Genomic DNA, 23134 nt, shown 5'->3' with positions numbered 1-23134 from the left:
GGGATGGAGGAAACAAGGTAGAGAGCAGCGCGCACTACCCTGCCAGCTCTGGGTTCCGTGCCAGCTCCGCAATGACAGGGTGTCAATGAGGAGCTATTAAACAGACTGCCCTTTTCTTCACTGAGGCGCTTCACTAAGGCACATCTCTGGCAGCAAGAGTTGTGCCGAGGAGGCCAAGTTTTCATGGCAGCTCAGCTGTCTTCTAGCTTTGTGGGTAAGTCGATTCCTTTCTGTCTCGTTTCTGCTTTCAAATGGAAATGATGGTGATGGCACTAACCTGCCCACCTCTTTTCACGGAATTGGTTCTGGGGATCACGTGGAATAATGGAAGGTAAGCCCTTTGAGATCGCCCAGGAGCCCTACAGCTGGGAGGTGCAGTTATTTCGCATGGAGAAGGAGAGAGAAAAAGAGGACCAGAAGCCCCTGTCTCTGTGCAAATTTGGAGTCCCCAAAGGCCATCCTAAAGGCAGTTATACTGACAACTTGTTTTAAATTAAGTCCTTCTCCTAGCTTTTTTGTTTTTGTTTTATTTCTTGAGCAGAAGCAAAGCAACGGTGGTAGAGAGAAGGACCCCTCTGATTTATTCTGCAGTCATGTGTTTCATGGAACAAACAAAAACACGTCAAGTGTTTAACGCGGCTCTTAAATGCTGCCCCAAAAAAGGTGCCTGTCCAAGTAGAAAGCACATGAGGACAGCACATGTGTGTGGTGTTCAAGTGATTTAGTTCAATTGACTGTTGGCTGGATGACTGAGCAAGAATATTGAGGCATTTAACAATGTTGATGGTATTCGGGACAAACATCCGTCCTCTAGAGACGAGAATTTGATCAGGATGATCAAAGGCAACTCAGGTTTCTCAATTATTTATGATTTGAGACCCCAGTGCTATTCATCACAGCTGGTTTTGACACCATTTAATTATTCGAAATAATCAGCTACACCTCTGTAAACTTGATCTCACTCAAAATGGGCTTCGCTGCATCAAAATCACGCCTGTTAACAAATCCTGGGCATCTGCACCCTATTTCTGTCCTAAAAAGAAAACTGTGGCTAGAAGCTTTTGTCGCCTCTATCGAACTCTCTAGCTTAAGTATTATTCTGGTAGTTTCAGGATTGGAACAGGGAGGGCGGGGAGGAGGGAGGCTTTGTTCTACTCTTGTTATTTCACAGTCTGTCCTGGTTTGAAAGGTTTCAAATCGGGGCTATTCAGACTAGGAAGTACATCCTTTCTCCTTCAAAGGATAGTAAGACAGCCATGTAAAGGGGGAAGTGAGACATAGAAAAGCTCACTAACATACTGTCATCATCTAATTTAGGGGGAATCTGAAGTATTTTAGAAGAGTAGTAGTACTCCTTTTGGGTAGCTCTGCTAGAAAGGAATATGGTAACAGGCTCTGTAAGAAGCGATCAAGGCTGTTTTAATAAACAAGAGATAGTAATAGGCTGTAAAAAGGAAGTCAGGATGAGAGATTTTGTGTAATTTAACAACAGGAAAACAAACCCCTCATATTAAGAGAGTGGTAACCTCAACCTCAGATTTCTTTTATGTGGAATAACGACGGCCAGCATCTACTTGGCACGGTTGCCTGGATTATTTCGCTCGTTCCTCAGAAATACCCCATGAGGTGCGTGCTATTTTATTGTCCCTATTTTGCAGATGAGGAAAGTTACCCGTGAGAAAACCGAGGCACTGGGTGATTCAGTTAGGAAGTGGCAGCAATAGGGTTGAAGACCAAGGCTTTCTGACTCAAGCCCACATGTTTAACCTGGATGCCCTCCAGACTCTCATGGAAGTAGTGGCCTGTAATGAGCTGAAGTCAAAGGAGAGATAACCAAGATTATCAGTGATTGTCTAAAACTGGTCATGCAGCTGATGGGCCAGTGAGTTCCTTGGCAAAAAAAGTGGCGGGGGGGGGAGCAGTCAAAATAAGGAGCCTCCCCCCCCAAGAGTACTGGGAGCCCAGTACATGAACTTTATGGGCCAGAGCCTTCCCAGAGGGCTGAGAATCTCACTTATAAAAATCTTATATAACCTCTGAATAGAGGCCTAAAATTAGTCAAAGAATTAATCTTAAGATTATAGAGGAAACCACTGCACAGTGAATATTTGCCTATTAAGAGGAGTTAAAGCAACTCATTCTGCAGTTACTGAGTACCCAGCATTCTCTGAGTACCTACTGTTCTCCGCAGGTACTGAGTACCTACATGGTATAAGGCACACAGATGAATTGGACAGAGAGCTTGCTCTCAGGGAGTTCAGCCTGATGGGGGAAGAAGACTAGAGTATACACAGCTAAAGTAGAAAGAGGGCAAAGCAAAATAAGTGCTAATACAGAAATGAAGTTCTGGAGGAGAGCGAAGGAGAAAGGATCCTATGCAGTTTGATTGGGTGTTTCTGCAGAAGTTCTGTTTGCCCCATCTTGATTTCAAATCTTGGAGGGAAATGGAAAAAAACAAATTTGGTGAATAGCTGTCATATGTTCAGAACTTTGCTGCTTGGAGGAGAATGAGAAATGATTCACTGGTAATTTTGAGTCTTTGTTTAGAGGTGATGCTGGAAGCAAGCTTTTGGTCCTTGTCAGATAAATTTTGGAGGCCGTTAAAAGCTGGGGACATTATACCTCTAGCAGATTTTGCAGTCACGGGAAATATCGTCAATCCTTATGCCCGGATACTGTTCAGTGACTGTTCCCTTGGCTACCTTAGCTGACTACAACCTCACTCTTCCCCGGCCTCCCCAGTCATAATCCAGGAGGCTTCCAGAGGCACGATGCTAGCATATAATCTTTCGAGATCAGGGGAGCTCCAAGGCCCTGTGGGTCAACAGAATTAATAGGCAGGGGTCAGGAGCAGCACAGGTTTAAAGGCTGAGTGCAGAGATGAGGCCAGAGGTCCAATACCCCTTGACAAGATCCTTTGGGGGAGGATCAGGTCTGTTACAATTAGCTCCAGCTGAGCTAAATCTGGGGCAGTTGCTCATCTTAAATCAAGAGAACAAAGCTTTGTCCACCTGAGCTCATGCGCCAAGGGACCAGTGGCCACAATAGCTTTATGTAAGATGCAGAGTTCTCGTGTTGCCGATTTCACATAGCAAGAGTTCCTGACAGAGGCGGAAAGCTGCAGAAAGAACGCTGCCTGCAGGATGGCAGAAAGTGGCCCCGTCGAGTTTCCGGAGCCTCGGTGACAGAATGCCAGTGTGGGTCTTAGATGTCCCACAGGAAAACATTTTAAACCCTTATCATGAAAAACATCATAGTTGGTTAAGCTGAGGTTTTTACAAAGAGTGAGAAAAAACGTGCGTTAGCCAAATTTCACAGATCGTACAGGAAAAATAATTCTATTTTATAGGCCAGCTGCAGGATGATAGACACTGTGATGTACTCTCCAAAGATGGATTGGTTTTCTGGAGGGGAAGGCAGTCATTTTAGATAAAGACATATGGATTCGGAGGGGGGAGAGAAGGACAGGCATTCTTAGCAAGGAAGATGGCAGTGAAGCACAGAGCAGGAGGTGGTCATACGGTCTGTTCAGGGGGCATAGAGTTAAAACTGTGTGGCATTGGGAAGGGAGTAGGTGGAAAATAGGATGGGACCTTGAAAGCCTGGCTAAGGAATCTGGCGTCTCTCTAGAGGTGTCTGAGTGAGAGAACAGCAAAGTCAAAGCAGCATTTGAAGAAAATCAGGGCGGCAGTTTGTAGCCTGAGCGGAGGAGAGTAGAGGTGGGAAGATGAGTGTGGCCAGTACCTGGCGAGGGCCAGCTCTGAGTCCGACACTGAACAAAGCCCTGAGCTGTGGTCATGACTTAACCTTGTGTACAACAGTCCCCTGAACACAGTTGTGGGCTGCCTGAACTCAGACACTAAGAATGTTACACACACTCGGTCTAACACTTGGTCACCAGGTCCAAAATATTTCCTTCTCAGCTTGCTTCACTGTGAAGCTGAGTAATCTGAAAGATTTCTAGATCTGTTCTGGTGGGCTTATTTTTTTTCCATGTGAGCTACCGAATGGGAGGACAGTAGGTCACCATGTGCCCTTTGGACAGGCTTTCACATCCACAACTCCAGGCAGGAGGTGATGTAGTCTGTATCATCTCCCAAGAATTCTGTGTCTGTCAGCTTTTAGTGGTTTTGTTAGTTTGTTTTTTTAAGTTATACTTTATTTTAAACCTCTTGTTCTCAGTTGGCTCTTTTCTGTGATCGTGTGCCTGTTCCTTCGCAGAATATTCATTTCGAAAATACCAGCTCTGTTACAGAGACAGTAAAGTACAAACAAGCTTAAACCTTAAACTTTTTATCAGGGTGCTGACCAGGTAACTTTACTATACACACTCTATCGGCCAGTGTCACTTCAAAAGGTTTTAACACCTATTAAAATCACATTAACTTTGAAATGCCAGTTCTGATGGAGAAAAGACACTCCAGGATCAGGTGATATTATCAGCATCTAAATGAGTCAGGCAGTAGTACTGCAAGGAATTACAGATGACATTATTATCCACAAGACAAAATCAGAAGGCCATAGGCAAACCCCTTGGGTTCTCATAAAATCAGATTTAACATTATTTATGAGTCTCCTTTGTTTTCTGTCATTCACATAATTGGAAAAGTGAAACGGAGGCAACGGATCAGACCAAGAGTTTTAGATAACACAGAGTTTGATTGGTCATATTGAATGGCTGCTTTAAACAGTACGGACAGCTGCTCCCACGCAGGCTTGGTCAATTGCATTAGACTATAATAGAGGCCCCACCTCAGTCCCTAGTGTGTGGTCAGAGCCACACAATGGGAAAAAAAATATCGATAAACAAAGCGAATCTCAAACTAAGGTACTAAAAGCTGAAAGCTCAGCACAAGATATCTGAGCAGCTCAGCCCTGAAGAGGTACATGCCAAAGGTATGACCTTCAAAACCCAGGAACCAAAGCACGTCAGCTTATTTCACGGATTTGTGTACAGATTGAATTAATGTCTTCCAGAATACAAATCCATTTTCAAAGGTTTTCGGGCCCTGAAACTCTTCAGAAGAGCACATGTCAGGCTTTCGAGGCAGTTCTAAAAGGCAAATATTCTGAGTAGGGCTAGCGTTGCTTCTGTTCTTGGAGATGTTAAGATGTCAGACTCGTTCCATTGTGCTCACGTTTTATTATCTGTTTTAGAGAAAAGAGCCAAAGGCAGCCTTAAGGCCCTTTAAACCAGCATTTGCCAAACTGTAGGTTATAAACCATTTTAGATAGAATAGCAAGTATCAGAGTTTATCACATTTAGTAAAAGTAAGAAAAGATAAAGGATTGTCATGAAACGCACACTTTTCCCAGAGAGGTGTGTTGAATTAATGCCTGTGGGTCTTTTTTTTCTTTGCTTCCTTCTTCCTTCCTTCCTTCCTTCCTTCCTTCCTTCCTTCCTTCCTTCCTTCCCTCCCTCCCTCCCTCCCTCCCTCCCTCCCTCCCTCCCTCCCTTCCTTCCACTGGGAATGCCTGCAATTATGAAAAACTGAATATATATCCTCCAGGAATCGGGTGTCCATGAATATGGTTTCTTTGAATAGTTAGTGACCCATTGTTTTTATACCTTGGTTAAGTTCTTTGATCACAGTGAGTTCCTCCTAAGTACTTTGCAAATATGAAAGACAGCCAGTTCCTTGTTTCATTATGCGTGATGTAAATGCTGTGGAAATCATCCATAATTGCTATGCAACTCCTTTGTGAAGAAAAGTCTGCACGCTCGTAAACTCTGTTACATCTGTTACGTGTAAAACATTTCTCCTGATCATCTTGTGTCACTTTGCCCCTGCTCTTTGCCGCAGCTGTGCGCTGCTAATGACTTCCCTTATTAGTTCGCGCCAGTGCAGTCTGGGGTTTGAAGCACACAGTGTAGAAAAATGTGGCTTTTTAGCAATCTTGTATTAGGCTAATGGATGATGTTTCTATCCATGGCAAAGGTGACGGGAGAGGAGAGTTGCTTCTCCCACTGCTGTTTTTCTAAAGAAGGATAATGTAAATAAATTCAGAGTTAACAAATAAGGCATCAGAGCCATATATATTTGAGCCAGATATGACAACTGTTTAAGTTCTATTAGTGTCGTTTCAGGGCTGAGTACAGTCAGTCTGTGGTCTGTTAGTTATAAAACGAGGCTGTAAGGACTATAATATAAGCATATTGCAAACCATGGTGGAGATTATTCTTCTGCCTGAAATATTCCTGTTCATCCTTTAAGGCCCAGGTGAATCATCTCCTCCTGTCTAAAGCCTTCCTCTGTGTTCCCGTCAGTTTCTTAAGGCCTCTTTTCTACTAATCACATTTGACTGTCATCATCCTTTTCCATGTTGTTCTCAGTCATCTGACTGTGACATATTCAAAAGGAGATAACTATTTTGTAATCCCCATGCCTAGGTCAAAATCTGGAATAAAGTAGCTGATTGATGAATTAGTAAAGAATGAAATCCTTTTATTTTGTTCACATCCTTCATACGTTTGTTATTAGTATGTCTGTAATCATTTCTGAAGTTGAGTTTGGGGAGGTAACGGTGGCCCGTGGCTGGGAAGTGTGTAAATACTCTGTGCTTTTGGATGTAAATAGTTCCTTTCTTTCTACGACCTTGTTGTCAAACGTCTAAAGCGTGTCTAAAAATCTTGGAAATCTCGATGTTTGTTTTCTTCTCTAGGAGGTCCAGCGCTGTACAGCCGATATGAACATCACTGCAGAACATTCTAATCATCCAGATAACAAGCACAAAAACAGATACATCAACATTTTAGCATGTGAGTAATAAACTTTAAACTATCTTCAACTGCGGGGAAATGAAATCTTCCTGCTGGGTAGAAGCTGAAAGGCAAGCAATCAGAATCAGGATGCCAAGAGAAAATTACACTTGCAAGTTAACCTCTCATTAGCCCATCTTCAACAGTGTGGAAGAAGAAGTGGGGACACTCTGCCCGCTGAGTCTTTCACGAAGCTGTCAGATCTCTGCTTAATAATCAGGTGATCGAAGGAAATGTTCTGAGCTTTACTGTTTTTACATGAAGTGATTTCATATCCGATGCTGGGAACCAAACTGTAATGTCATGTCGCTCTCTTGACATTGTTCTTAACCAGTGAGAGCCAAGTCTTTTAACACAAATGGAAATACTGGGAACTGAATCAAGGAAGTTGAATTTCCAAGCAGTCTCTCTAAGATTAGGTAATTAGTTTATACCAGTCCTTGTGGCCCACGTGCTTAGTCCTGTCCAAAACATTTCCAGGGTCAAGAATACCCTGGAAGTTCAGGACGCAAACAAATAAGTGTTCTTCTTACAGAGCCTCAAGGAATACCCTAAGAGGACAGGCTATTTCTGTGGCTAGAAGGCCACTTTTTGTAGACACCGTGGCTTGGGTCACTGGCTGAAGGTATACACTTCTGTATTAAGGGCAGGGGCACAGATGTTTATGGTTAACATACACTATGGTAAAGAACACAGTACTTGCCATTTTATGTAATAGCGCATTTAAATCAGACACTTAAATCTGCACGCTACTATAGATAGTTTTTTTAAACAATATTTTAGTGAGATATAATTCACATGCCATATAAAATTCACCCATTTTCACGTTAATTTGAAGTTAAATTTTAAGTGACTTCCAGTGTTTTTTATTATCGACACAGAGTTGTACAACCATCACCACCATCTAATTTTAGAACATTTTCAGGACCCCAACAAGAAACTTCCTTACCCTTGAGCAGTCACTCCCAATTCCTCCCTCTCCCAAAGTCCCTAGAAACCACGTACCTACTTTCTTTCTCTGTGTGTTTGCCTATTTTGGGTATTGCATATAAATGGAATCATACAATACATGGCCTTTTGTGTCACTTCTACTTGGCATGATGTTTTTAAGGTATACCCATGGTGTGGCTTATATCACTACTTCATTCCTTTATCACTACTTCATTCCTTTTTATGGCCGAATAATAATACTCTGTGCTATGGATATACCACATATTAATTTCTCATTTGTTGGACATTTGAGCTGTTTCTACTTTTTGACTATTATGAAGAAGGCTGCTATGAACATTTGTGTACAAGGTTTTGTACGGACATATATTTTCAACTCTCTTGGGTATATACTTAGCAATTGAATAGCCAGGTCATATGGTAACTTTATGTGTAACATTTTGAAGAACTTCCCAACTGTTTACCGAAGTGGCTACACCATTGTACATTCCCAGCAGCAATATATGCAGGTTCCAACGTTTCCACATCCTTGCCAACACTTGTTACTATGTTTTTTTGATAATAGCCATCCTAATGAGTGTGAAGTCATATCTCACAGTAGTTTTGATTTGCATTTCCCTAATGATTGATAGATGATGAACATCTATTCATGTATTTATTGGCCACCTGTATATCTTCTTTGGAGAAATGTCTGTTAAGATCCTTTGCCCAGTTTTTAATTGGATTACTTGTCTTTCTATTGTTGAGTTCTTTATAGATTCTAGATACAAATCCCTTATCAGATATATAGTTTGCAAGTATTTTCTTCTATTCTGTGCATTGTCTTTTCACTTTCTTGATGATGTCCTTTGAAGTACAGATTTTTAAAATTTTGGTGAAATTCAGTGTATTTTTCTTTGGTTGCCTGTGGTCTTGTTCTCACATCCGAAGAACCAGTGCCTAATCCAAGATCATGAATATTTACACCTGTCATCACAGTTTTCTGGTCTTAGCTCTTACATTTACGTCTTTGATCCATTTGAGTTAATTTATGTATATGGTGTGAGGTAGGGGTCCAGGTTCATTCTTCTACATGTTGATATCCAGTTGTCCCAGCACCGTTTGTTGAAAAGACTCTTCTTTCCCCCATTGAGTTGTCTTAGCACCCCACCAAAAATCAACTGACCATAAGTGTGAGGGTTTATTTCCAGACTTTCCTTTCTTTTTCATTAATCTGTATGTCTATCCTTATGTCATTGCCGCACTTGTCTTGATTACTGACTTTGTGATAAGTTTTGAAATTGGAAACTGTGAGTCCTCCAACTTTGCTCTTCTTTTTCAAGGTTGTTGAGGCTATTCTGGATCCCTTGTGCTTTCATATAAATTTCAGGATCAACCTATTACTGCAAAAAATGTAGCTGGGATTTTAATATGGATTATTTTGAATCTATAGATGAATATGGGGGAGCATTGCCATCTTAACAAAATTAGGTCTACCAATTTATGAAGATGGGATGTCTTTCCATTTATATAGATCATCTTTTATTCCTTTCAGCAATCTGCATTTTACAAGTGTTGTGCTTTTGTTAAATTTATTTCTAAGTATTTTATTCTTTTGGATGGAATTGTTTACTTGATATTTTCAGATTGTTCACTGCTAGCATATGGAAATATAATTGATTTTTGTATGTTATGTTGATCTTGTATCTAACCACCTTGACTGAACTCATTAGTTCTAACAGTTGTGAGCCTTGTTATTTTCTATATTTTTGTTAATAGCCACTCTAACAGGTGTGAGGTGATATCTCATCATGGTTTTGCTATGCATCTCCCTGAAGATTAGTGATGTTGAGCAACTTTTCATGTACCCATTGGCCACCTATATGTTTTCTTTGGAAACATGGATATTTAGGTCCTCTGCCCATATTTTAACTGATTGCTCGTTTTGCTAGCTATTGATTTGTGTGAGTTATTTATATATTTTGGATGTCAACCCCTCATCAGATACATGATTTGCAAATATTTTCTCCCCCTCGGTAAGCTGCCTTTTCATTTTGTTGATGGTTTCCTTTGCTGTGCAGAAACTGTTTAGTTTGATGTAGTTCCACTTGTTTATTTTTGCTTTTGTTGCTTTTGGTTTTGGTGTCAGATTGAAAAAAATCACTGCCAAGACTTATGTCAAGGAGCTTTTTTTCTCTGTTGTTTTTTCCTAGGAGTTTTATGATTTCAGGTCTTAAATTCAAGGCTTTAATCCATGTCGAGTTAATTTTTATGTATGGTGGACTGTAGTGGTCCAGTTTCATTCTTTTGCATGTGGCTGTCCACTTTTCCCAACACTGTTTATTGAAGAGAGTGTCCTTTCCCCATTGTATATTCCTGGCCCTTTTGTCATAAACCAGTGGACCATATATGTGTGGGTTTATTTATGGGCTCTCTACTCTGTTCCATTGATCTGTGTGTCTGTTTTTATTGCCAGTACCATACTGTTTTAATTATTATAGCTCTGTAATACAATTTGAAGTCAGGGGGTGTGATGCCTCCAGCTTTGTCCTTCTTTCTCAAGGTGGCTTTGGCTATTTGAGCTCTTTTATGGTTCCACACACATTTTAGGATTGTTTGTTCTATTTATGTGAAAAAATGCCATTGGAATTTTGATAGGTATGGCATTGAATCTGTAGATTGCTTTGGGTAGTAGTATGGACATGTTAACAATATTAATTCTTCCAATCCATGAGCATGGACTATCTTTCCATTTATTTGTGTCTTCTTCAGCTTCTTTTATTAATGTCTTAGAGTTTTCAATACACAGGTCTTTCACCTCCTTGGTTAAGTTTATTCCTAGGTGTTTTGTTCTTTCTGATGCAATTGTAAATGGGATTGTTTTCTCAATTTCTCTTTCTGACAGTTCATTATTACTGTATAGAAATTCAATCGATTTTTCTGTATTGATTTAGTATCCTGCAACTTTACTGAATTCATTTATTCTAACAGTTTTTTGATGAAGTCTTTAGCATTTTCTATATATAATGTCAGGTCATCTGCAAATAGTGCCAGTTTTACTTCTTCCTGTCTAATTTGGATGCTTTTTATTTCTCTTTCTTGCCTAACTGCACTGGCTAGGACTTCTAATACCATGATCAATAAAAATGGCAAGAGTGGACATCCTTATCTTGTTCCCAGTCTCAGGAAAAGCTTTCAGCTTTTCACCATTGAGTATGATGTTAGCTGTGGAGTTGTCATATATGACCTTAGGGTCTCTATATACAGGATCATGTCATCTGTGATTGTAGTTTTACGTCTTCTAGAAAACGTTTTAAAAGAACCAAGAGTCATTTTTGAATGAGAGTATTTGCTTCAGTTACCTGAGAGAATGAGGAGAAGAAAAAGAAGAGAACAAGAAAGAAGAGTAAAACTTTTCTTTTCTTGCCAGTCTTTGGATAGATTGACTCTGGCAGTATTTGTCGGCCAAGCCAGTCAAGGCTCACCTCCCTGAGACTGTGAGGACTTGTCCATTTATAGACCTCATTTCTAAGCATATGTCAGTCAGAGATATACACGTGTATATGCCTTGCATATGTCCACACACATCACTGTCCACCATAGCAACCTCTACTTCTAGTGAGCTCACTGCCTTAGCTAAAACTATGTGGCAGAGAAGAGGGAGGAAATCAAGGCAACTTCTGTGTGATGTGCCCAAGGGTTATCGTGTTTTGTCACAAAACCACCAGGTCTTCGTAGACATGTTTGTACTTTCACAAGTTCATTTGAGGTTTTACTTTCACAAATTCAGATTAGATGTGGTTTTATTTCCGTAAGTTCGGAGAGCTGGGTTTTGGTGCTCTCTTGGTCACTTGGTCAGACTCTGGGCACATCACCCGGCACCTTGGTCTACCCCTATATTAACGCCTTTATATAGCAAAGAGTAGCATGGAAATGTTATGGAACAAGTAAAATCAGTCCATGAATGTGCCTGGAACACAATACAGGAAGAGCGTTCTCTCACGGAGCCATCACAGCTTTCAAGGCACACGTGGATGCCACCTCCAGTATTGATCTTTTTAGCTAGTCTGTTACCTTTTTGATGAAATATGAATTGTGCAACTTGAGGAACACGTGTTCCTCTTTGTCAGTCTGAGAAGTAACAATATAATGCTCCTAAGGCATAGGATCCAGATGCCCTAGGAGAGTATTTTCAGTTGGGGCCCATTTATATCAGGCAGCCCCTGTTCAGATTCACTGCAGTCTGAGAGTTTGTCAGCACAACAAAAGCAATTCACAGTTCCAAGAATGTGGAGGGCTTTCCAAAAGTGCTTGATATAGTCTGGGGTCAGTAATGTCTAGGCTAATCCACTCATTGGACTTCTTTTCGAGCTAGCCTTTTACGATCATGATTATAAATAGAAATGGAAATCGGGCTTTTGCCCATTCTCTTTCTAGCTAGGGAAAAATAAAAGTATGACCTCAGCTTTCTTTTGTTTCTTATCCTATAAATACAAGCTCATTCTGTTGGGCAACCAGAGGCACATATCACCACTCACCTTTTGTTCGTAGGGGAAGGTTAAGTGGATCTTAAATCTGATGATGGACTTCAGATTCCGGTGAAGCGATTACTCTTAGAAGCAAGCTCTGGCTCCCTCAATTATTCAGGGTCTGCTGGGGTGATGGGGAGTCCAGCTGAGTTTAGCAATGGCACCTCCGGAAAATAGATGTTCTGGACTTGATCTAATAAAATCACCTTTTTATATTTGTATCAGTGGGGAGGGGGTGGGGCATGAGTAAGCAAAGGCCTTGGAAACTGGTTTTAAAATATAGGATGAGGGGGGCTTCCCTGGTGGCGCAGTGGTTGAGAGTCTGCCTGCCGATGCAGGGGATGGGAGTTCATGACCCGGTCCAGGAAGATCCCACGTGCCGCAGAGCGGCTGGGCCCGTGAGCCATGGCTGCTGAGCCTGTGCGTCCGGAGCCTGTGCTCTGCAACGGGAGAGGCCACAACAGTGAGAGGCCCGCGTACTGCAAAAAGAAAAAAAAATATATAGGATGAGGAAATCTGGGAGGGTTGCAACTTGAATTGTTTTACATGAACTAATAAGGACCACAATTTGTATTTCTTGCATATTAGCACTCACAGGTCAGAGCATGAGGTAGGAGTGTCCCTGTGGTTTGGAGATGGGTTTGAATGCTGTAGCTTTGAATTTTTAGTTGTTCTTCTGCCAGAAGGTTTCTCGGGCCACTCTGGGAGATGCCATGTTGCCTCTTTGCCTTGTTTTGTGCTTTAGAATGCTGCTAGTTTTCGAATTAATACATTTTGTTTTTGCTTTTTTTTCTTATCCTCTGTAGATGATCACAGTAGGGTGAAGTTAAGACCTTTACCAGGAAAAGACTCTAAGCACAGCGACTACATTAATGCAAACTATGTCGATGTAAGTCAGAAATGTTTTTATAAACCTGTTTCTGATAAATGAAGGGTGCTGCAGAGACTGTTGAATGTGTTTTCATACCGCACAGAGCTCACGTGAGAAGCACAGCCTACTCAATACGGAAGGCACTTGAATTATTAACTGGTCTGTGATACTGCTTTCATCTTACTTTGTGCTGTGTCATCTTTGAAGGGTTACAACAAAGCGAAAGCCTACATCGCCACCCAGGGACCGTTAAAGTCTACGTTTGAAGATTTCTGGAGGATGATTTGGGAACAAAACACTGGAATCATTGTCATGATTACGAACCTTGTGGAAAAAGGAAGAGTAAGAGCTTGTTGGCTTAATCGTGTACCTTCATTCAAAAAGATATTTGTGGAGTACCGCTGTAGGGTAGAAACTTGGCAAGGCCAAAAGAGTTAGAGAAGTGAGAAGTGGCCTCCCTGCCAGGAAAGTGAGCTAGGCACTTACCAGAGTGGATTAAACATGATGATTGAGGTGAATAGGGTATTAATTGGGGGACGGGGGGTGCTGCAAAACACAGGAATGCATCCTCTAGTACAGAGATTTTTTTAAAGAGTTAATATTTGAGGTGAGATTTGAACAGTGAAAGAGGAGGAGGAAGAGTTACACAGGCTTGAAAAGAGAAGGAAGGACGTTCCAAATATCTGGGAGAGAAAGAACAAAAGCAGGGACGTTGGAAGAAACAGTTTAGTCAAGGAACTACTAATAGTTCACACTGGGGGGAGTAAAGACTGCTTAAACACCTTGACCATCACTAAGAGAACCTTTTTTTAAGATGATGATTCATATGTTAACTTTATTGGGTTATGAGCTGACATTAGACGTGAATTTAAGCTGGAATAAGGATCCAGGCTCTGGTTGGTTACTCAGAGTCACTACTGCTTCACTTTGACGGTGGAATCCCTGTTTTGCCTTTGGTGACCCAGTTTTTAACACGAAGGCGCTCACAGTTACAAGAGACTTTGTGTTAACTGTGAATGCAGGCCAGCCTCCCAAAATGACACTTAAACTCCCTTTGATAACATATCCTACCCACATTTCGTAGAGGTCAAATATACAGGATTTTTCTTAGACCTTCTTTTAAAGTACATCATGTGTTGAAGGATGATGGCGAACACTAGGCCCATTTCTCAAGTGATCTTGCCCAAACGTGTCCCAAGATTAACCTCTTCAGAGGTCACATCTGCCTGCAAGGCCTTCAGCCCATGCATTCCTTTTTTAGTCAACCACGTGGTGATATGGCCTGTGTCTCCACACCATCATTTGAAACCACATTATCAACGTTGGAATTGTGACATCAATTGCAGTTATAATTTACAGCTTTTTTCTTTTCTGCAGCGAAAATGTGATCAGTATTGGCCCACAGAGAACAGTGAGGAGTATGGAAACATTATTGTCACACTGAAGAGCACAAAAGTACACGCCTGCTATACTGTTCGTCGTTTTTCAGTCCGAAATACAAAAGTGAAAAAGGTATTGAAGGAGTTGGGTGGGCTGCCAGGGCATCTCTTTTTAAACTAGTATGAAAATTACTGTGCGACTAAGGCCAACTCTCGTAACCAACTTGGTTTTTAAAAAAGTATTTTTGAAACATTTTTTTCACAACTCTTTTGATTGACATCAGTGTATGGTGTGAAAGATACTGGCAAAGCACATAATAGAATTTAACTGGCCTGATTGAGTTCTTTAATCTCTTCATGAAAGAGGCTTCATTTGGGGGGAAAGAAAAAGGTCCTCTGAGGTTTTGGTAACCAGCAAATACGGCAGCATCTGTTTGTTTGGTGATGCAGCTTTTTAAAGCATTGTTTCCCAGAGTGTGTCCCAAGGGATAGTAGCCCTGCAAGGTGCTTGCAGAAATCAAATTCTGTGCTTCGATAAGTGTGGAAAATGAATGCCACGTAGTACGTATTCCCCCTTAGAAACTTACAAGGAACACAAGTACGGAGAGTGCTAGAGTTAAGAAACCGATATAACTTGGTCGTGTTTCCTAATGTGACTTAACGGTAAAACCCTTCTCTGCAGTAGAACTGTTACCATCGTGAGAATTACACCTTGTGGAAATGGTGCTTTCAAGTTATCTCAGTTTCTCTTGTTGAAAATCCACTGTCCCATCGAGACTCATAGATCGCTCTAGCAGTATTATGAACTCAAGACAGGTGCTCATTAGGAAAGTGTGAAGTAGTACTCTACAGAGGTTTAGGTATGGGAGTTGTTTGTAGCAGTGGTTCTTAATTTATTTTTTTAGTCTTGGACATCTTGGAGAATGTGATAAAACTGCCTCCCTCTTGCCCCAGAAGAATTCACATTTACCGAGATTTTTATACGCAGTGTCAGTGGCTCTGAAGCCCATTTGTGATCCAAGGTTAACAGTCCTTTCTGTGTATAGTTTGTTTCCAAGAATAGCAGAAGTACATGAAAATCAGCTGCACTGTTTTTATCTGTGTTCTCTGTAATAGAGCTGTTAACTGGCTCAAGCTAACCAGTAACTCATTAAGTACAGTGTCCATTACTCACGGAAGCACCTCAGGTTATTTAAACACGACCCACTTACTCTTATTTTAGAAACAGCTTAAGCCAGAGGAGCAAGTCCAATAGGAACGTTAGGTGTTTTGCACACTGACCATCGTAACTGCAAATGTGGAAGAAATAGGAAAATGAGGGGTAACAGAAGAATTAAGAAATCAAAGACATCCAAAGGCCTTGTAGCACAGGGCCAGACACCCTACAAGGTTCAGTGTCAATGGATTAATGACCCTGAATCATCAAAAAAAATTTTTTTATTTTAGAGGTATTGGTAATTTAAAAAAAAAAAATCACAGCAAGTGATCTATTTGGGGAAATTTTTCATCCAAAGTGGTTCAAGTGTAAAAAGTGCAGCCACTTAAACGAATTCTTCAGAGTAGTGTTCCTTTATTGAAAGTGACAGATAAATTGATTGTTGCCTTTGACTCTAGAGATTTCGAACCACTTGTCACTTAGGATCCTCCCCACACCTCCTGGAGAGTGTACGGCACGAGCACTCTGGCTCCTAAAGGTCCAGTCCGGACAGTGGAGAAAGAATGTGAGTCCCAGCCCACAGTCAGCTGAGTTGGGGCATCTCAAATGCTGCCAGGAAGTGGAGGCCTTGTAGGCAAATTAAAAAGTGCTTGGATCGGTCCAGATCCAGAAAACCGATACTAAACATTCATTCTTGGTACAGTCTTAACCCATTTTCTCTTCCAAGAGATGTCTGATCCTTCTATGCACCCAGGTCATGTCTCCATTTTGGGCATGAGAGGGCCACAGAGAGGAAATAACCAACCCCAGGAACAGCAGTTAAGGCAAATGGGAACAGAGGTCAGGTTTGCTGACATCCTTAGGTGATTTTTTTTTTTTTTTTTTGGTACACGGGCCTCTCACTGCTGTGGCCTCTCCCGTTGCGGAGCACAGGCTCCGGACACGCAGGCTCAGCTGCCATGGCTCACGGGCCCAGCCGCTCTGCGGCACATGGGATCTTCCCGGACCAGGGCACGAACCCGCGTCCCCTGCATCGGCAGGCGGGCTCTCAACCACTGCGCCACCAGGGAAGCCCCCTTATGTGATTTTTACCAGAATGCCCACTCTCAGCTTAAAGCCATCTTTTCTCACCCTCTCTCAGGGTCAGAAGGGAAATCCCAAGGGGCGTCAGAATGAACGGGTAGTGATCCAGTACCACTACACGCAGTGGCCCGACATGGGAGTTCCCGAGTACGCCCTCCCGGTCCTGACCTTCGTGAGGAGGTCCTCAGCAGCCCGGACTCCAGAAATGGGCCCTGTGTTGGTGCACTGCAGGTGAGGCCAACGGCGTCCCCTTGCTTCTGCCTGGGATTCAGCATTTGAATTGGGCAGAGCAGCGGGTGTGGGCTGTGTGAACTTGGACCACTGTGGCCCTGCTGCTTGCGGCTTTGTTTGATTTAGAAACGGAGTCTGAAAACTGGGACCAATGAGACCTGTTAGGGTTACGGAAGGTCACTGTAGTCCCCTCACATTAAGAAACCATCTGCTGCTTCTGAGGTTACAACAAAATATGCTCTTAGAGGATGAGTCTCCAGTTTTTATAACGCCTTCTTATTACTGATAAAAAATCCCCAGTGTTTATAGGGAAATTGTTGGCAGCTCCTAATATATAGAAACCTTACACACAAATTTAGAACTTTCCGCACTAGAGATTTTGAGTTTTTGAACATGGCTTTTCTGTAGGGTTCCTCCAAATGATAATAGTTAGTTTATGTGTGAAAGGCTTTCAGTTTATACGTGCTATATAAAATACCTTTTTTTAAAGCACAGATAAAGCCTGTTTTCCCATCTTTACTAACTACCTTAAACAACCTTAGCTGATTGTTTCAAAAATGCTTTTATTGTGTTTCATTTGGATTGCTGGGCTTTTTTCACTTTGGTATTCAAAGAGATGTTGCTTATTCTGTGATGTATGTTACATAGCTGCCCGGCCTTTTCTCAGCGTTTCTTTGGGGCTGTTCTCATAACATGCTTCCACAGAGCAGGTCCTTTGCAGACGTCGGAAAAGTCCCATAAGGACTCTGTTTAAAGTCCCATAAGGACTCTACATTTTTGCTCACCCATTTAGAATCACTAAAATAGAGGTGAAGGTCTATCAAAGCACTTGGGTATCATCAACAAAACTGTGTGAGATGGGGAACCTGAGGCGGCAGGTTTCTGCCAAAAGAAGCCTGTGGTTCAATACGGCAGAACTCGGGTCTCCCTGGGTTGTGTTGTGTTGTTTTGCTTAAATAACAAACAATCAGGAAACGGGAATAAAAGAGGCCAGCTTTTCCAGAGGGGCTCTTCTTCTCCTACCCCTGGATTACTAAAGGAAAGTAGCCCTTATAAATAGGAACTTGCCAGTACTGAGCACCCTGGGCGGGAGTTGTGCACAGAGGGGGTTTCTCGAAAGGACAGTGCGTTCTCCCAGAATCCCTGGGGGAGCGGGAGAACCAGGCGATGCCTCGGCAGGGGTGGTTCTGGTGCGGAGATGGCTACTGCCAGGAGAGACACCTTGTGGCCCCTGGCATCACAGAGTTAAACCCTTTGCTTGAGCTGCAAGCAAGGCTGAGAAAGCAAATCTGTAACTATATTTTTATTTATTTATATTTATACATATTTTATATTTTTATGTATGGTAGAAGGGCAGTCTTCCCTCGCCCTCAAGACTCACGAGGGAGGAAGATCCTACTGAAGTTTCTGAATGCTATCCGTATGTATGTCAGCATAACCCTCTTGTTGGGAGAACCTAGTATAGTTGACGTAGGTTATTTCTCAGCGCGTTGGAGACTCAGATGATAATTTTTGTAATCCATGGTTCATGACCTGGTAGAGCAGCAGGTGTACTAGTTGAGTGTCTGCCTTTCTTCCAGTGCTGGCGTGGGCAGGACGGGCACCTACATTGTGATCGACAGCATGCTGCAACAGATAAAAGACAAAAGCACAGTCAATGTCCTGGGATTCCTGAAGCATATCAGGACACAGCGCAACTACCTCGTCCAGACTGAGGTGAGGAGGGGTGCTGGTGTTCTCATGTGATTCCAGCACACGCTTGAACTGAAAGTTGAATGACTGAGAGTGAGACATACGCATTCTCTTGGGCCTGGAAGGAATTTACAGGTTTGTGTTGGAAGATGTCCTAACCGGGATACCGTTCTTTGGCTCACAGGCATCCATTTCTGTGTGGCTCTTAAATGAAGCAGATACAGTTTTCTCTAGTGCTGTGTATTCCATGCTGGGGGCGCTTAAACCTTGTTGTTTAGCCTGAGAGATATATACGAGGCAATGGTTCTGAAGCCCTTCACTGAACACACGTCTTCCCACTGCTTTGTTTGGGGCGTGGTATGGAATACAGAACTAAACGCAGCACAGGCCCTACCCTAAAATAACTTCTGACAGGTAAGGAAGGATGGACTGGAGCTGACCCCCCTGGCTGTAAATGCATGCGGGAGGTCCCTGCTAGGGGAAGAGTTCATCTAAGGTCGATTTCACGCAGGGGACAGAGGTGGCTGCCCTGTCGCAGCTCTCCTCAGTGACTACCATGTCGTGTGCCTTTTAGGAGCAGTACATTTTCATCCACGATGCCTTGTTGGAAGCCATTCTTGGAAAGGAGACTGAAGTATCTTCCAGTCAGCTGCATAGTTACGTTAACAGTATCCTCATACCAGGAGCGGGAGGAAAGACACGACTGGAGAAACAGTTCAAGGTAGTGCTTTCAATACGTTTCTTTGGCAAAGCAGCAAGGAGGTAAAGAAATGCCTTGAGTTGGGAGGGTCGTGTCTTTTTTGCATGAATGTCTAGACTAAAATGGATTACTATCTATCTGTACTCCTCAGATGTAATCCATGGGAAGATCAAGTTTCGACTTACGTATGAATTGTGGGTATCCAAGTAGACAGTGCTGTGCTGTATTTTCTTCTGCACAGTTTACGACTTTAACATTTGCCCCTGGCCCCAATGACATGGTACTCTGTCAGTCGTTCCAGTCCAAAAAATATCCTCTGTATTTTTTTTTTTTGCGGTACGCGGGCCTCACTGTTGTGGCCTCTCCCGTTGCGGAGCGCAGGCTCAGCAGCCGTGGCTCACGGGCCTAGCCGCTCTGCGGCATGTGGGATCTTCCTGGACCGGGGCACGAACCCGTGTCCCCTGCATCGGCAGGCGGACTCTCAACCACTGCACCACCAGGGAAGCCCTATCCTCTGTATTTTTTTCTGAACAAATACTGTCTTACCCTGATGGAGAACGGCTATTTGTTGGCATTATCTTAAAAGCAAAGCTCTTTGAATGACTATCCTAGCAGATAATTTAGAAACTAGAAAAGATCTAGTTACTACGGAATACTAAAGAAACTTCAGTTAACTTTTCCTAAATGGTTATTCTTTTTCTTTGATAGGGGCATGGGGGCATGAGGTGTAAAGACAGTTAAGGTTTATACGGAATTGAGTGCAAAGAGAGACTATAAGAACTATTAAAGTAAGTAAGATCAGAAAGCTCAGTCATCTCAAAGTACTAAGTGCTTTCCTATTTCGTAGTCTCTCATTAGACTTTAAAAAAAACAGGCTTTTTTGCACATTGTTCTATATGTAATTTCTCGTTTTGTGTCAAGATGGAAAGAATGAGATGAATCTCTGCAGTTTTAGTTTTCATGGTAAAACCTTCCATAGACACTGAAACCTTCGCGTCTCAGCTCACGAAATGAGACTGTCAAACAAATGATAACAAGTGATATGAAATGAAAAGTAGATCAATTTCACCAAGTTCAGTTATAACAATTTTAAATTTCTAGGTCTCCTTTTATAACATCCTTACTGCCCTGCGAACCGTTTGAGGTAATCAATAGTGAGGACATAGTGTCTCATTTTGAATGTTTAAAATGAATTCTTAAAAAAATTAAGTACCAATAATTCTTAATTAAATTCTGCCTTTTCTGTTTCCGCAACGTTTGTTTATACACTGTTTTAAAAATTCATCAAAAGAAACCAGGTCATTTGTTCCTTTACAGGCATTAACCAACTACATCCACCTCCACGTAGAGAAGGAGACCGTTCCCATATACTCTGTTAGCATGGACCCCCTCCCTCCTCACCCACCACCCACCCCCCAAAAAGATTGACAGAATGATTCAACCAAGCTATATACACGGGAAGAATAACCAAACTACTGGGCTAATTATTTATAACAGCCTTAGAACAATGTCAGTTCAGTTTAACAGACATTTACTGAGAACTTAGTAAATTCTTTACCATGATTAGCTCTTATTACCACGAAGCCGTGTTTGCTAGTATAGAGACACCTCCATTTCATGTGGCTGTGAGGAATCAGTGACATCATCCACAGAGAAACCCACGTTAATTCAACAAATGCTGCTTACATAGTGCCTGTAGTCAAGAAACCTAAGGCCTAGGGCTTCCCTGGTGGTGCAGTGGTTGAGAGTCTGCCTGCTCATGCAGGGGACGCAGGTTCGTGCCCTGGTCCATGAAGATCCCACATGCCGCAGAGCGGCTGGGCCCGTGAGCCATGGCCGCTGAGCCTGCGCGTCCAGAGCCTGTGCTCCGCAACGGGAGAGGCCACGGCAGTGAGAGGCCCGCGTACAGGGAAAAAAAAAAAAAAAAAAAGAAACCTAAGGCCTAATAGTAAATAAAACAAGCACACAAACAACCAAGACAACTGAAAAAGCTACCACTGTTGAAACACAAAAAAGTGTCCTTTGGGATACAAAAATGTTTATAGTATCTGTGCCAGATCATCAAGCAGATGCTATCAATTATACCTTTGTTTTTGTTTTGTTGTCTTTCCCCGCTTGACTGAGATAGACCACGCTGCATGTAGGTCAAAGAATTCCAAGTTTAGGGTCTACAACGTAATGGTTTGATAGTTAACTATATACTGAGAAACCATTACCACAATAAGTTAGTTAACACAGGCACAATTATAATCCTTTGAATGAAGGCTAAAATGTTGCTTTTCTTTCAGCTGGTCACACAGTGTAATGCAAAATACGTGGAATGCTTCAGTGCTCAGAAAGAGTGTAACAAAGAAAAGAACAGAAACTCTTCAGTCGTGCCCTGTAAGATCTTAAAATCAGTTCGACTTGCCTGTGTTTGTTTTTTCTTTGGATTTTGTGTGTTAAGTAAAGAGGCAGCCACTACCAAGGGGAAAAGTTATGCTGAGGACAACTGAAGCAGTTTGATCAAAACGGGAGGGGTGGGTGACGGCACCAGCAAGTTGCTGCGTCTATGTGACATGAAAGCTCGCTTCAGTTCACCTCGAAATTCAAGAGTTAGATTATTTCTACCATGTCTTGCCTTTAAAAACAAAATGTCATTATCACTGTGGCATTAATGCTCTCTTCAAACAGAGAGTCCTGGATTAATCTGCACAGCTGGAACTACATTGCTAAATTATTCTGGCTATTGAGACTAAATTATTCTGGCTATTAGAGACTAAGGCACCGTTGGTAGGTGGTGACCGCTGCATAAATAACTTGGGACACAGCAGTGGATACTGTGTGTAGTATACTGTAGACACAGGCATGGGTGATCAGTGAAGAGATTCTGTCTACTGAAAGAGGCCAATATTTTCTAAGGCCTTCCCAAAGAAAAAGATTGGGAGTAAGGGGATGGCAAAAGAGCAAACGACAATACGTTGGTATAAGTGTAGGAATATCAAACCAGGGTCAAGAGTGACCTGAAACCCTGTGTTGACTCCACACACAGTATCCTCTTAGTGGTCCGCTGGGAAAGCCTCTCCCACAGTCAAGTGTTATTCCTAGAACGTCTGGGTCCTGCTGGGCACATGCAGCAGAATTTCATTTTACATTCTTCCTTAGCTGATAATGCTCTAGCTTGTTTAAAAATATAGGTAAGTCTTAAAAAGAAAGGGGAGCCAAAGAGCTCTATTACTCACCAAGTAACTCTCAGAAAGTGCTGTTGGTGGTGAGGGGTAATGAGGCAAATGTGGTGTTTTCGTTTTTTCCATGTCATAGCTGAGCGTGCTCGAGTGGGCCTTGCACCGTTGCCTGGAATGAAAGGAACAGACTACATTAATGCTTCTTATATCATGGTGAGAGTCAACAGTTAATTATAAATAAAGTCAATTAAACTGAAAGGTGCTAAACAGCAGATACCACCTATGTGACTTTCAAGTAATTTCTTGATGTGTAATATCAAAATTATAGAGATTTCTGTATCTGGAAACCTCTAACCAAGGATACCTAATCGGTGAGGACACAAAAATTGCTTAAGCTAACAGAAGTGCTTGTTAAGGAATTAATCTTTTCGTGAATTTCACCCATCTAGTCTTGGAATAAATGTTGAAATTGCTGTCAAGTAAAAACAGCAGGGGGAACTAGAAGTGCATCGGACGTGGAGAGAAAACTGTCTATATACATGTTAGGAGAAGTACATCTAAAAATTAGCCCAATGCACTGAGTGCCTCTTTTGATTATTTTCGTGGGGTCGAAACAGTGCCGGTCTTATTTCATGAATATAT

General features: G+C 42.1%; 1 protein-coding gene across 5 annotated transcripts in view; it reads left to right on the top strand.

Moving 5' to 3' along the window:
* PTPRG (protein tyrosine phosphatase receptor type G) overlaps window positions 1-23134 on the top strand; it is a 733896-nt gene that overhangs the window by 687968 nt on the left and 22794 nt on the right. For all 5 annotated transcript variants that reach the window (XM_030867610.2, XM_030867608.2, XM_060307591.1 and 2 more), the window contains 9 exons: window positions 6664-6760; window positions 13023-13105; window positions 13295-13429; window positions 14465-14599; window positions 16764-16936; window positions 18517-18652; window positions 19203-19349; window positions 21617-21710; window positions 22629-22705. In XM_030867610.2, coding sequence (XP_030723470.1) covers window positions 6664-6760; window positions 13023-13105; window positions 13295-13429; window positions 14465-14599; window positions 16764-16936; window positions 18517-18652; window positions 19203-19349; window positions 21617-21710; window positions 22629-22705 — 1077 coding nt within the window. The remainder of the gene's footprint in view (window positions 1-6663; window positions 6761-13022; window positions 13106-13294; window positions 13430-14464; window positions 14600-16763; window positions 16937-18516; window positions 18653-19202; window positions 19350-21616; window positions 21711-22628; window positions 22706-23134) is intronic.

Source organism: Globicephala melas, chromosome 11, assembly GCF_963455315.2.
Source record: "Globicephala melas chromosome 11, mGloMel1.2, whole genome shotgun sequence".
Lineage (NCBI taxonomy): Eukaryota > Metazoa > Chordata > Mammalia > Artiodactyla > Delphinidae > Globicephala > Globicephala melas.
Note: the sequence above shows the minus strand (reverse complement) of the source record. Positions and strands in the feature narration are given on the sequence as shown.